The sequence below is a fragment of the Notolepis coatsorum genome (genome assembly GCF_963971535.1).
Source record: "Notolepis coatsorum genome assembly, chromosome: 14".
Classification (NCBI taxonomy): Eukaryota; Metazoa; Chordata; class Actinopteri; order Aulopiformes; family Paralepididae; genus Notolepis; species Notolepis coatsorum.
This window is the reverse complement of record NC_140178.1, coordinates 7,685,655-7,701,643: the sequence shown is the minus strand read 5'-3', so window position 1 is coordinate 7,701,643 and position 15,989 is coordinate 7,685,655. Positions and strand designations below refer to the sequence as shown.

Sequence of the window (15,989 nt, the reverse complement as noted above, 5' to 3'; positions counted from 1 at the left end):
AGGGGATATGTACAGACAATAAATGACGATACATTTGAATCTAATCTAATCTAGTAGAAATTCAATTTGAGCTTTGATCCACGTACAGCTCATAAAACAACTAACGAGTCATAAAAGTCGGGCCTCAGGCCTCCCTTAAAGGAACACTCCACCAAAAAATAAAGCTGAATTATTCAGCCCATAATCACTCGCATATCCCAAAACTACAAACTCCCTTGTACAAATTAAATTGATGTGAGGGTTATTGAGTTAAAGAGTTGGCACGTTGTGGTGGTGATGATGTCGTTATGATGTCACATAGTCCAGGAAGTATTACCCACAGTAATGCAGAGAGTCGAAGGACATTCCACTGTCAATCATCTCTGTCCAAAGTGGAAGTAAACGAATGTTCGTCTTTCACAACGGTTTCCTGTCGGATGATGTCATCATGGAGGATGATGTCGTCATGTCGGATGAGGTCATCATAGCATAATAACGTCTCGCTGTGTGTCGGCCGGCAGACAGGGGGCGCACTATGCGATTGCGCCCGACAGATTGTGGTCCAGGCAGGAAGTTCGCCAGGGAATCCGGGAGGAGGGGGGGTTTGGTTTGGAACGTCTAATATTTGTCCAAAGTCAAAGAACAGGTTGCAGGAATATTGTCACACTAGAAGAAAAAAGGCAAAAGAATTATCTTTCACCGTCGACTAAAAATACACTTCTTCATTCAATATCTGAAATGAAGAAAGAAAAAAAAAATATATATATATGTAAAACTTATACCATCATGCACTCTTCCTACTATACTAATATGCCTTCACTACTAGGCACTCAACACTGCAGCACCCAAGTTTCAACACTGTTTGATGAACATTGTGAAAGAGTTGTACCCTTCCTGCTGACTTGTCGTATAGAACTTTTACTTTTGGATAAAAGCGTTCAGCTAAATGACTAAATGTGAATTTGAACATGCTAGACCTTTCCTCTGGGTGTCGTGGTTTCCCAGACGCCACATGGCTGGTCTTATTGGAAGAACAAAATCAGAAGAAAATCAAATCTTTTTAGATAGATGGATCTGTGTTTTTATGTTTAAATTCTTTTAATGTATTTATGTTTTTATGTCTTCCATCGAGGACCACCTTGGAAATACGTGTTTTAATTAATGCTTTTAGGTGATATCCTCAGGAAAACAAATCGGTCATGATAATTTGTTTTTATGATGCGTTTGTAATTTCCAAATAAAAATTAAATAAAATCAGCATTACCGGTGATACTTATTAATCATATGATTCCCCCTTAACACATTGAATGAATAATCTTATATTAATCCACCCCCCCCCCCCCCCCCCCCCTATGTCCCTTTTAGCTCTTACTTTACAAATACCAACCGAGAATGATATAGTTAAAGTTAAACAATTGAAAGGTGCTATATTTCTTTTCTTTATTTCAGATCCCCATTAGTCTCTGCCTCAGCAGCGACTATTCTTCCTGGGGGCTGGATACAAACATATACAAATTAAACAAGAATAATCAATAAAACAACATAAAAAACTAAACAAATATCAATAAAACAACAATAAAATATACAAACAATTATAGAACATTAAACCAATCAAAATCAGACATACAAACAAATATGTATGCCAAATTTTCTAATATAGAACAATGACAAATATACAAACATATAGAACAAATCAAATGTCAATAAAACAACAAATATCAATAAAACAACAAACGGAGACATCTCAGAGGAAACTATAACGTGCTCAAAAACAGCACGGCATTCCATACACTAATACTCTAATACTCCTCATAACCACTAGACAAAGACATTCCAAATCAACACATAACCCAACACAAGAACCCATTCATTAGACACAGATTAGACCCAACCAAAATCAATCTCTTTCTGCATTACAGCTTTCTGCATTATATAGATAACATTCAGCCACTAGATGTCGCAATAGAGCACCAGCATTTTGTCCAATCAGGGGCGTTCCACGTGGGGAAATGGGAAAGTAGGGAGGGGGATACAATGCAAACAACATGTAAACTACGACATTAATTTTGGACCTGCGAAAACGATACATTTATTAATCAATAATGTTTTGGGTTGAAAAGCAATGCCTTTCAAAAGCTCTGTGGATGATGTTGGTTTCCTCATGCAGAAATATAGCGTTTAGATATTTCTTACATCTATATCACTGCATAACTCATACGTGTTCAGACAAGCTTAACATTTGGTTATTTGTGATACTATTGATCGATATTGCGATTCAAAGTTATGACCACATTCTCTCTCAAACCAATTTGGTCGAGGAGGTAATTATTTGTTTACAGTAATGAGCCTTAGTGCTCAATTTGGATTTATTGCTCGGATCAGATTTTTTAAATGTGGCCCAATATCATATTCCAGTGTGAACCGGTCACTGCTCCTGAACTGACCCGAACAAACGATAAAGAAGATGGACGTAATTTTTTCTTTTTGACAAATGTCAATCAGTGACGTAAAAAAGTCACATGAAAGTCACATGACGGGTCGCATTGCAAAGAAATCAGACCTGTATCTGATTTAGGACCACGTAATGAAACTCAAATCAGAATTGAAAAGATCAGATTCCATGTTGTGATTTGTGCTGTTCACACTGAAGAAATCTGATCTGAGTCACATACTGTATGAGCAGGGATGGGTACCGTACTTTTAAGGGTATCGACCGAATCACGTCGGTACTACGGAGTACCGATTCACGTGAGATCCACCGGTGCCAGATTTCGGTACTGTTAAAAAAAAAGTATTTAATTATTTTTTTTTTGTCCGATGACGTCAACGTTTTGTTTACCGCAAAATGAAACCTATGAAGTGTGCCGCACGTTCACACGCACAACACGCGCTTACCTAGGATTTGACTTGATTCAACAACAAAGCAGTCGGGGCGATGGCAAGCCGAAAACTGTTGCAAGTGTGGTTACACTTTACAAAGCTAGATGCAGACAACGCTTGCTGCAATATTATATATTATTATTATATATTAACAAATTGTTCTAAATAAATAATAATGATAATAAATTGGACAAATCTTTTACAACTGAGGTAGGTAGATAACATTTTTTGAGACTAAAGTACAGAAAAAAGGTACCGTTGGGTACCGTACCGGTATCGATTCACAGGTACCGGTTCAAATGTGAACGGTACCCAACCACCCTACATATGAGCAAAGAAATCAGATTTTGTCTGCAGTGTGAACGTAGCCAGTGAAGTTATGTCAAATGAAAAGAAATATCAAGACGTTTGCATTATGGCTTTCTAGAAAAAATAAAACATTTCTTCATCTCTCCTCCACCAGGACAGTGATCTCTAGTGAAGTCCTAGTGACAATAATCTACAGTGCATCTAACTGTACGCCCCACACATACAGTACACTCTTCACCAGTGGATTTCATCATCTCTAGCAATACTACACCGATCGTAAAAAGCGGTGCGTTCTGTAGCGGATGGTAGCCATGACAACCTTGGATACATTATGTAAATTCATACTTACCACTTACCACTGCTGCTAAAATGTCTCGTATACCTCTATATTTACAATCACTCATACATTCACTTTTGTTTTTGCTACAGTACTGTCTACATTGTATATAGTCCTGTATACTGTCCATATTATGTTACTTTATGTTTATATTAGATCTTGTTTTTTTATATACACCGTGGGAAGGGGGAAACGCAATTTCATTTCTCTGTATGTCTTGCACATTACGAGAGGCGACAATAAAGCTGACTTTGACTTTGACTAAACAGCGAGTCGTGTCCGTATGGTTTCGGTTGGCAGTTAAAAGGTGCCACCATCTGCTCTGAGCGTTTGTGGTTTTCGTTGCATCGCTGCTGCATGGTGTTACAGGAAGGACTTCCAGTGCATGAAGATATGTACTGATCTGTGTGTGGGCTGGCTCTAGAGGACATGTAAAAAAAAAAAAAAAAAATATTTATATATGTTTACCCACTATCAAAACTACATTCTGATGTATGTGATCCGAAACCTGACACATTTTCTGCCGTTGACTAAAAACACACTTCTTCAATGAAAATAAAAAAAATAAAAATAAAAGAAATAAACCTTCGTACTGATTTTTATTTGATTTTGATTTGATTACGGATCCCCATTAGCTGGTGCCATAGCAACCAGCTAGTCTTCCTGGGGTCCACACACAAAAAACATACAAAAACAATTATTATTGCAATTATTATAAATGCAGCAGAGGTTTTGAGGCAGGTTATTCCAAAGAGTTAATGCTCTAAAAATAAAAGATCTCTTTATAAAGCGTTGGTTTTTGGACCTGGCAAATCAAGCTGCCCACTACTGGAACCTCTAGTGTAATGCTCATTTACTATAGGTACTGTCTTTACTATCTATACTTGCACTTTGCTACTAAGTAATCTACCTTGCCTATATTACTACCTACTATACTAATATGTCTATATTCCTACCTACTATACTAATATGTCTATATTACTAACTACTATACTAACATGTCTCTACTACTACGCACTCAACACTGCAGCACCCAAGTTCCAGCAGCACTGTTTGATGAACATTGTTACTCAGCTGATAGAGTTGTACCCTTCCTTCCTGCTGACTTGTCGTACAGAACTTGTAAGTCGCGTTGGATAAAAGCGTTCAGCTAAATTACCAAATGTAATTTTTTTTTAATGTGATCCAACTCCTTTCCTTTCAGAACAACATGAATTTGCCGCTGGACAAGCTGGACCTCCTGCGTCAGTACGACAACGAGAAGAAGTGGGAGCTGGTCTGTGATCACGTGAGTGAGGAGCTGGTCTGGGATCAGATATACATGTGAAGATAATGATGATGATCGGAAACAAATGTACTTTTAAGAAAAAGTTGGAAAATGTTGTTGAGTTACTGATTTATTTAGTTAGTATTGTTAGTTTAGTTAGTTAGTTTAGTTAGTATTGTATTTGTGGCTGGAGCCTTTGTGTGTTTTTTTTGTGAGATTTTAAAGATATTGAGAATGTACTTAGGCTAAAGTGTTTTGTATGTTTTTATTGTTTTTTTTATTAATGTAATGTACTGTAATGTTGTAGGTTGTGTGTTCGGACCCCAGGACGAGACCCCAGGACGAGACTAATGGGGATCCATAAAACATATATTTTTAAAAAGATTAGCAGAGAGGAGCTGGTCTGAGATCAGATTAGCAGGTACCAGAGGAGCTGGTCTGAGATCAGATTAGCAGGTACCAGAGAGGAGCTGGTCTGAGATCAGATTAGCAGGTACCAGAGAGGAGCTGGTCTGAGATCAGATAAGCAGGTACCAGAGAGGAGCTGGTCTGAGATCAGATTAGCAGGTACCAGAGAGGAGCTGGTCTGAGATCAGATAAGCAGGTACCAGAGAGGAGCTGGTCTGAGATCAGATTAGCAGGTACCAGAGAGGAGCTGGTCTGAGATCAGATTAGCAGGTACCAGAGAGGAGCTGGTCTGAGATCAGATTAGCAGGTACCAGAGAGGAGCTGGTCTGAGATCAGATAAGCAGGTACCAGAGAGGAGCTGGTCTGAGATCAGATTAGCAGGTACCAGAGAGGAGCTGGTCTGAGATCAGATAAGCAGGTTCCAGAGAGGAGCTGGTCTGAGATCAGATAAGCAGGTACCAGAGAGGAGCTGGTCTGAGATCAGATTAGCAGGTACCAGAGAGGAGCTGGTCTGAGATCAGATTAGCAGGTACCAGAGAGGAGCTGGTCTGAGATCAGGTAAGTGAGGAGCTGGTCTGAGATCAGATAAGCAGGTACCAGAGAGGAGCTGGTCTGAGATCAGATAAGTGAGGAGCTGGTCTGAGATCAGATTAGCTGGTACCAGAGAGGAGCTGGTCTGAGATCAGATAAGCAGGTACCAGAGAGGAGCGGGTCTGAGATCAGATTAGCAGGTACCAGAGAGGAGCTGGTCTGAGATCAGATAAGCAGGTACCAGAGAGGAGCTGGTCTGAGATCAGATTAGCAGGTACCAGAGAGGAGCTGGTCTGAGATCAGATAAGCAGGTACCAGAGAGGAGCTGGTCTGAGATCAGATAAGAAAGGAAAAAATAAATAACACACATCCTCCGTTCCTTGGTGCTATGTTGCCAAACTGTAAAAAAAACAGTAGTACATGAGACAAAGCGGAACTCGCAACTCACTTCTGATGCTCCAAGGTGTTTTTAATTGTGACAGACAGATACATACAACGTTTCGACCCTTCCGGTCTTTTTCAAGTATGAGGGTCGAAACGTTTTTTTTTTTTTTTGCAATTTTCTTTGTGTCACAAATCAAAACACCTTGGAGCATCAAAAGTGAGTTGTGAGCCCCGCTCTGTGTCAGTTAAGAAAGGAACCCCTCCTCCTGAGTCTGAGACACAAGAGCGGAATGGCCGCCGTGTGAACGGGGTCACCGGTTGTGACGCTGTCGCGCGGAGGAGGTGGAGGAGGTGGAGGAGGTGGAGGAGGTGGAGGAGGTGGAGGAGGTGGAGGAGGTGGAGGAGGTGGAGGAGGTGGAGGAGGAGGTGGAGGAGATGGAGGAGGTGGAGGAGGTGGAGGAGGTGGAGGAGGTGGAGGAGGTGGAGGAGGAGGTGGAGGAGATGGAGGAGGTGGAGGAGGTGGAGGAGGTGGAGGAGGTGGAGGAGGTGGAGGAGGTGGAGGAGGTGGAGGAGGAGGTGGAGGAGATGGAGGAGGTGGAGGAGGTGGAGGAGGTGGAGGAGGTGGAGGAGGTGGAGGAGGAGGTGGAGGAGGTGGAGGAGGTGGAGGAGGTGGAGGAGGTGGAGGAGGTGGAGGAGGAGGTGGAGGAGATGGAGGAGGTGGTGGTGGTGGTGTGCTGTATACCGTGCGTGCACAAACAAAGACAATGTGGTGTGTAGAGCTGAGCGCGCAGAGGACCCGTGGTGTGTGCTTGTGGTGTGGTTGAATTGAATTGAATAGTTTATTGGTTTAGAATGGAAAAAAATCACACATATACATTGGATCACAATATGAAAACAGGTATACATTTTCTCCATTTACCAATAGGATTTCATAAAAAACACAATAAAGCCATAGGCTTGTTTCCATTGTGGTCCTTCATCATTGGTGTCAGTGGATTTATGTACTGGTGTGTGGACGTGGGTGTTTGTAGTGTCTGTATGTCAGGATGTGTGGTATAAAAACAAAAAAATACATACAATAATATTCCATTTTATAGACAATAAAAGAATAAAAAAGGAACAACACATATTAAAACCCTTTTTTCACTACTCCCAGCTTCTGCTACTTATGATCCACCTCTTTATAGCTAATTTAAAAGTGGAGAAGGGGCTTATGGTCTTCAACTCCATTGGTAGGCTATTCCATTGTACTGCTGCTGAATATAGGAATGCGTTTTGGCCAATTTTCCTATTGCATCTCACTGGGACGATGTCTGTAGGGCTCCCCCTGGTGGCGTGTCCGTGTACATCCCTTACCATGTTAAAATATCCACTGAGGTACTGAGGGACAGTATTCCCGAGTATCCTATGTGTTATGTTGAGTTTTATTTGAGAGACCCTCTCCTCAACCCTGAGCCATTTGAGGCTGTTAAAATGTGTCTGTGTAAGGTGAGTCCTGGGATGGAGTTTTAAAATCATTCTAACTAATTTGTTCTGAGCTGTCTGTAGCCTACCTTTCAGTGCTACTGTGATGCCAGTGTACCAGGAGGAGCATGCATAGTCATAATGACATTGGATCAGTGCCCCTGCCAGGACTTCCATTGCTGACCTGTTAATATAGGTGGACACTCTACCGAGAAATTTTATTCTCTGATTGATCTTTGTGACCACCTTTTGTGCCATGCTCACCCCTGATAAGGTGTTGTCCAGGTGTTGATAAGGTGTGATGACGTACGCGGTTCCTGCACCGACGCAGCGGATTGGCTTAGTTGTGTTGGCATGGAAACAGAGCTGTTTGCGTGTCCCCCCCCCCCCCCCCCCCCCCCCCGGTTGCTAAGAGTCAACATCTGTATCCTGGCTCACACACTGTCTGCACGCACTGATCATCCTGTCGAAAGCATTTTATTCCTCTCCCCAGTATATTCCCCTCTGCCTCTCAGCCTCTCTACTAGACTATATATTTACAGTATATACAACCAAAACTCTTCATACTTTTTGCACATTACTGCTCAATTTGCACAGCCCTGTTAAATATTCCATCCCACTGTGTTGTTATTTTAATTCTAATTAAGTGTATATACTCGACCACATTGTGCACAATTGTACAAGCCCTGGCCTATTTTATTTTATAATTTTATTCTATTCTATTGTGCTTCCATTTTTATTTAGTTTATATTCCATTTTTATTTTGATTCTACCTTTTTATTTTATTCCATCGTAATTGTCTGTCCGTTAATGTCGCACCAAAAAAAAACGACCAAATCTAATTCCTTGTATGTGTAAAACCACTTGGCAATAAAGACCTTTCTGGTTCTGATTCTCGGGGCCGGACCTGGCACATTTGGCGCCCTAGGCAAGCTTCACCACTGCCCCCCCCCCCCCAAAAAGAAAAGTAAAAATGTTGCTCTGCACAGTTTTTGGCGCCCTCCTCTGGGTGGCGCTCTAGGCAATAGGTGCCTATAGGAAGCTCCGCCCCTTCTGGTTCTGATTCTGGTTGTCTCTGTTCCGTGTGTCTTTCAGGAGCGCTTCCAGGTGAGGAACCCTCCCTGCACGTACCTGAACAAGATCAAGAGCTTCTACCAGGACCAGGGCGGGGTGCCCCGCAGGGTACGTACTGACCCCACCCACCCAGCGTCTGTTGAATTGTTTAAAATCAGATAAAAACATTACTGTTTAAACAGGCCTTTGGGTAATGTTTGAGCTTCTCCTCCAGGTATAAAATATGTCTGTTGTTTTTTCTCTCTGTGATGCATTGTGTTTTTGTTCCGTCTCTTATCACTTGAATGGTTCTTGCTTTTTATTTTTATATTTTATATTTTATTTCTGTTGTATGTAAAGCACTTTGTGAGTTCTCTCTGTGAAAAGTGCTATATAAATACACTTTACTTACTTACCCACCCTGCCTTTTTACACATTCTGTGACCGGGCCCAAAGTCAGATTGTTTATGTTTATTAGTCTTCCTGGGGGGTCCTGGACAAAACAAATACACTACAAATGTACAACAAAAAATACGAATAAAAAATAAAACACATAAATTTAAAATGAATACAAAAATATACAAATTCACAATATAAAAACTAACATTCCAGTCAAATAAAAAATATACACAGATAACAGTTACACACTTGACAAGTTTGCAAGATATCTCTTTATATATTTTTTGAAAGTAATTTTGTTATGTATTGTGGATGAGATGTTTTTCGGCAGAGCATTCCAGACTACTATTGACCTATATATGCCAGTGAGTTTCATGAATGAGAAGATGAATGCATTTTATTATTATTTTTCCCCCATATTATCAGTTTGAATGTTTAAGAACATATTTATTGTAACAGCTAACAGTTATAGTATCTTTAAATAGTAAAAAAAACTTTGTTTAAAAAAAAAAAAAAGGCAGTTTGTGACCCCTAGTACCTGACTGCCAAAGTGTTAAAAATGGAGCCAAAACTTTAGATTTAGGATTTTCTCTTGTTTTTCTCTGCTCTTGACACTTGAGGTTTAACCGGATTCAAAATAAGCACATCCTCTTCAAATATGTTTTATATTTCAACGTGAAGCTTACATTCTGTACTTTCATAATCTGTATAAGAGAGTGAGAGCCACAAACTGCTGGTCTCGGGTCACATTTTAATACGCCGCTAAATTCATCCCCGCGTCCACATCCTCTGGACGTCCGCTCACTCTCCAGCTCACTCTCCAGCTCACTCTCCAGCTCACTCTCCAGCTCACTCTCCAGCTCACTCTCCAGCTCACTCTGCCCTTCTGTCTCATCACCTGTCTCTCAGTTCAAGAAGCGTGTCTCGGAAGCCACTCAGATCCTCCGAGAACTGGAGATCTCCCTCCGCACCAATCACATCGGGTGAGCGAGTGTCTTTCAAGGCTGGTTACTATGAACACACAAATCCATTGTTTATAAAGTCTCATATTATGAAATTTAATGATTTGGTTTGTTATGTACAGAGCTAAAGCAAAGTTACTCCCAGACGGGGTGCAAAGGTTTTTTTTCAATACATGAAAGAAAATATGATTTGAGAGATATTTGTAAATTTACTGTTCAAAAAGCTAAGAAAGGGATTAAAAGGAGGTGTATTTCTATTATTGGGGTTAACTTGTGGAACAATGCTGATATACAGTTAAGAATGAGTCATTCGCTTTTGGTTTTTAAGAAAATGGTTTGTAAAGCTATTTTTGAAAACTACAAAGGTGAATAATACTGTTTTTTTTGCTATTTTTCTTTTAGAATACTGTTTTGGAGTCTTAATTTTGTTAAGAATATAGGACAGGCATATATAAGCATTATGCTTCAGTCTGTACCTTTTCAGTCACTGTAAAATCAAATATTGTTAAATGATTGTGTATATTGTATTGTGTGAGATGATGACTGAATAAATAAACTACTACTACTACATCGGGTGAGCGAGCGTCTTGGTCGGAACGTAACGGGCCCCGTTGTCTCGTCCTTCACTGATAACGACTCGTCCTCTCTCTGTGGAGCTAAAGGCACATGGAGGATAATAATAAACGAGAGCTTCTCTTTCTCCTCTTGTCTCTCGTCCTCCTCGTCTCGCTCCGTAGGTGGGCCCGGGAGTTTCTCAACGAGGACAATAAAGGTTTGGACGTCTTGGTGGAGTACCTGTCCCACGCCCAGAGCTATGTCTCGTGAGTACCGAGTCAGCGTCTCTCTCTCTCTCTCTCTCTCTCTCTCGCTCTCTCGCTCTCTCTCTCTCTCTGTCTCTCTCTCTCTCTCTCTCTCTCTCTCTCTCTCTCTCTGTCTCTGTCTCTGTCTCTGTCTCTGTCTCTGTCTCTGTCTCTGTCTCTGTCTCTCTCTCTCTCTCTCTCTCTCTCTCTCTCTCTCTCTCTCTCAGAAGGTTGTGTTAAAGTGAGTTATGCTGCTCTGATTAAAGGTGATGTTAAAGTGGTATGTGGTCCAGTTATGCTGCTCTGATTAAAGGTCGTGTTAAAGTGGTATGTGGTCCAGTTATGCTGCTCTGATTAAAGGTTATGTTAAAGTGGTATGTGGTCCAGTTATGCTGCTCTGATTAAAGGTTATGTTAAAGTGGTATGTGGTCCAGTTATGTTGCTCTGATTAAATGTGATGTTAAAGTGGTATGTGGTCCAGTTATGCTGCTCTGATTAAAGGTGATGTTAAAGTGGTATGTGGTGCAGTTATGCTGCTCTGATTAAAGGTGATGTTAAAGTGGTATGTGGTCCAGTTATGCTGCTCTGATTAAAGGTTATGTTAAAGTGGTATGTGGTCCAGTTATGCTGCTCTGATTAAAGGTGATGTTAAAGTGGTGTGTGGTCCAGTTATGCTGCTCTGATTAAAGGTGATGTTAAAGTGGTATGTGGTCCAGTTATGCTGCTCTGATTAAAGGTCATGTTAAAGTGGTATGTGGTCCAGTTATGCTGCTCTGATTACATCCTCTTGAAGTTGACGGGCTTCAAATGTGAAAGTACATAATATTCATAACATTTCTATTTTGTATATGTTTTCTATGCAGAATCCTTTTCTTCAAAGTAACTAGTAACTGATGGGTTCAGATAAATGTAGTGGAGTAAAAAGTACAATATTTCCCTTGAAATGTAGCGGAGTAAAAGTATAAAGTTCCCTAAAATGAAAACGTAAAGTACAAGTAGCTCGAAAATGTACTTAAGTACAGTAAAAATAGTCAGAAGGTTCCCGGTTCGATTCCCGCTCCTCCTGGGCAGCGTGTCGATGTGTCCTTGAGCAAGACACTTAACCCCTAACTGCTCCCGATGAGCAGGTCGGCACTTTGGTCGCCTCCGCCGTCGGTGTGTGAATGTGTGGGTGAACGAGTGAATGTGAGGAACAAAAATTGTAAAGCGCTTTGGATAAAAGCTGTTATACAGTATAAACACACCATTTACCATTTATGTGCCGGTTTGAACATCATCACAGGTTCGACACGGAGGCAGTGGAGAACGGCGGGTCGCTGGCGGAGAGAGGAAAGGCTCCAGAGAGGTCGATGGAAGACTTGAGTAAGAGCGCCAACAGCTCGTCCTCGCACGGCATGGGCAAGGCGCCCACGTTCCGCGCCCTGACCGTCAGGTAGGAACCACGCCCCCCCGTGATAATTATAATAATAATAAACGTTATTTGTAATAGCACCTTTCATACAAGATTTGCAGCTCCAAGCGCTTCACGGCAGCAAAGAAAGACGGGCATAAAATTTGCACAAAATTGGCATACAATTGGCACAAAATCAAAAAGTGCAGCAAAGTAAGACAAAGTCAAGATAAGGCATAGAACATTAAATCACATAGTTTTTCATATTAGGATCTAACATCTTACTGGGCCTCTTTTGTTTCCGGTTTGATTATCACTGATACACATCCTTTCAGCTTTAGCCTTTGTTTATTCCGTAGGCGCATTAAAGCGTTTAGGTGACCCAACCCGCGTGACGAGGAAACCTATAGGCCTGTCCGGAGTAGGGCTTCAGGGATCTAGTCCAAAGTGGAACACGGGGAGCAAATACATTTAACCTGTTGAGCCCGGAGCCCTATTTTCTGAAAATCCGCCAAAAAAGACATACCTAAGTAAATGGAAGATTGCTCCACTTCTACAAGGGACATGTCTTCTGGTCTGCCCACCACCACCACCACCACCACCACCACCACCACCACCACACATAACCTGAGGACCAGTAGGAAGCACTGTGAGACCACTTCAGGGTTCACACAAGCTCCTTGAAGTTCTTGTGCTTGATTTAAAAAATTTATAAAAAATCAAGGCATTCCTTGAAAACAGCTAATTACATTTTTTTTTAAGATTTTCTTTTTTTGCGTTTTATCACTTTATTTCTACTGGGCAGTCCAGTAGATAGAGATAGAGGAGGAATGGGAGACAGAGTGGGGAGAAGACATTCGGCAAATAACGACGGGTTCGGGAATCGAACCCGGGTTGGCCGTGTCGCGGCTGAGCGCGATATGTGGTTCGCCACTGGGGCGCCCAAAACAGCAAATCTTTTAAGGAGGTGCTTAAAAAGTCCTTGAAATTCAAATCAACCATTCACATTGAAAGTTTTGTTCATCCATTATAAAATTGTTCTGAATCAAGAAATATAAATGTTTTATGTAAAGTGTAACTAATTGTCCGAAATTGGTTTTAAGCCATGGATCAGATTTTAAATAGTGCTTGGGAAAGTCCTTGAATTTCATTTAGCGATGTCTGTGGGAACCGTGCCACATGCATGTTCTGACCACAAAGGATCTTTTGCGACAGCCAACAGTGTCTCTCCCGGACACGACTGAGACTGTGTGTAGAAGCTAAGGCAGGGTCACGTACAGTAAAGGGGAACCTGTGGCACTGAAGTGTGAGTGATCTGTTCTCACTGGAGGAGACTGGCCTGCCACCAGCAGCTGGTCTACGTCTGTCAGTTGGTCAGTTAGACCTTATACTGTATTTCATTTTGATATTGAATAGGAGGCCTATAGCAGAATTTCTACTGCACATTCAGTAGTTATCTGTCCTGTCTTCCTGCCCTTATATCGGTCCTATCTCCCTAATATTATATCTGTCCTATCTTTATATTCTTATATCTGTCCTATCTTCATATTCTTATATCTGTCATATCTTTATATTCTTATATCTGTCCTATCTTCATATTCTTATATCTGTCATATCTTCATATTTACATATTTTTATATCTGTCCCATCTTTATATTCTTATATATGTCCCATCTTTATATTCTTATATATGTCCCATCTTTATATTCGTATATCTGTCCTATCTCCCTATTATTATATCTGTCCTATCTTCATATTATTATATCTGTCCTATCTTCATATTCTTATATCTGTCATGTATTCATATGGTTATATTGGTCATATCTTTATATTTACATATTCTTATATATGTCCCATCTTTATATTCTTATATCTGTCATGTCTTCATGTTCTTATACACCAGGTTAACCCACACTCTGGTTCTTATACACCAGGTTAACCCACACTCTGGTTCTTATATACCAGGTTAACCCACACTCTGGTTCTTATATACCAGGTTAACCCACACTCTGGTTCTTATATACCAGGTTAACCCACACTCTGGTTCTTATACACCAGGTTAACCCACACTCTGGTTCTTATACACCAGGTTAACCCACACTCTGGTTCTTATATACCAGGTTAACCCACACTCTGGTTCTTATACACCAGGTTAACCCACACTCTGGTTCTTATATACCAGGTTAACCCACACTCTGGTTCTTATATACCAGGTTAACCCACACTCTGGTTCTTATATACCAGGTTAACCCACACTCTGGTTCTTATATACCAGGTTGACCCACACTCTGGTTCTTATATACCAGGTTAACCCACACTCTGGTTCTTATGTACCAGGTTAACCCACACTCTGGTTCTTATATACCAGGTTAACCCACACTCTGGTTCTTATATACCAGGTTGACCCACACTCTGGTTCTTATATACCAGGTTAACCCACACTCTGGTTCTTATATACCAGGTTAACCCACACTCTGGTTCTTATACACCAGGTTAACCCACACTCTGGTTCTTATATACCAGGTTAACCCACACTCTGGTTCTTATACACCAGGTTAACCCACACTCTGGTTCTTATATACCAGGTTAACCCACACTCTGGTTCTTATACACCAGGTTAACCCACACTCTGGTTCTTATACACCAGGTTAACCCACACTCTGGTTCTTATATACCAGGTTAACCCACACTCTGGTTCTTATATACCAGGTTAACCCACACTCTGGTTCTTATACACCAGGTTAACCCACACTCTGGTTCTTATACACCAGGTTGACCCACACTCTGGTTCTTATACACCAGGTTAACCCACACTCTGGTTCTTATACACCAGGTTAACCCACACTCTGGTTCTTATATACCAGGTTAACCCACACTCTGGTTCTTATATACCAGGTTAACCCACACTCTGGTTCTTATATACCAGGTTAACCCACACTCTGGTTCTTATATACCAGGTTAACCCACACTCTGGTTCTTATATACCAGGTTAACCCACACTCTGGTTCTTATATACCAGGTTAACCCACACTCTGGTTCTTATATACCAGGTTAACCCACACACTGGTCAACACCAGGCGGACTCATAAGAAGGTCCCCAACCAGAGGGATGACGTGCACGTGTGCATCATGTGTCTGCGAGCCATCATGAACTACGAGGTGAGACCTCTATTAACATTATTCCTATACCTGTCTTATCTTCATATTATCATATCTTCATATTATCATATCTTCATATTATATCTGTCATATCTTTATATTCGTATATCTGTCATATCTTCATATTATCATATCTTCATATTATATCTGTCATATCTTCATATTATCATATCTTCATATTATATCTGTCATATCTTCATATCATATCTTCATATTATATCTGTCATATCTTCATATCATATCTTCATATTATATCTTCATATCTTCATATTATCATATCTTCATATTATATCTGTCATATCTTCATATTATATCTGTCATATCTTCATATTATATCTGTCATATCTTCATATTATCATATCTTCATATTATATCTGTCATATCTTCATATTATATCTGTTATATCTTTATATTCCTATATCTGTCATATCTTCATATTATATCTGTCATATCTTCATATTATATCTGTCATATCTTCATATTATATCTGTCATATCTTCATATTCCTATATCTGTCATATCTTCATATTATATCTGTCAAGATCTTCATATTATATCTGTCATATCTTCATATTATATCTGTCCTATCTTCATATTATATCTGTCCTATCTTCATATTATATCTGTCAAGATCTTCATATTCTTATATCTGTTATATCTTCATATG

General features: G+C 40.4%; 1 protein-coding gene across 2 annotated transcripts in view; it reads left to right on the top strand.

Annotated features, from left to right (window-relative positions):
• The window catches only part of fmnl1a (formin-like 1a), a 67,428-nt gene that overhangs the window by 8,730 nt on the left and 42,709 nt on the right, over window positions 1-15,989 (top strand). For both annotated transcript variants that reach the window (XM_084329563.1, XM_084329562.1), the window contains 6 exons: window positions 4,710-4,793; window positions 8,655-8,741; window positions 9,921-9,994; window positions 10,711-10,794; window positions 12,056-12,205; window positions 15,214-15,322. In XM_084329563.1, coding sequence (XP_084185689.1) covers window positions 4,710-4,793; window positions 8,655-8,741; window positions 9,921-9,994; window positions 10,711-10,794; window positions 12,056-12,205; window positions 15,214-15,322 — 588 coding nt within the window. The remainder of the gene's footprint in view (window positions 1-4,709; window positions 4,794-8,654; window positions 8,742-9,920; window positions 9,995-10,710; window positions 10,795-12,055; window positions 12,206-15,213; window positions 15,323-15,989) is intronic.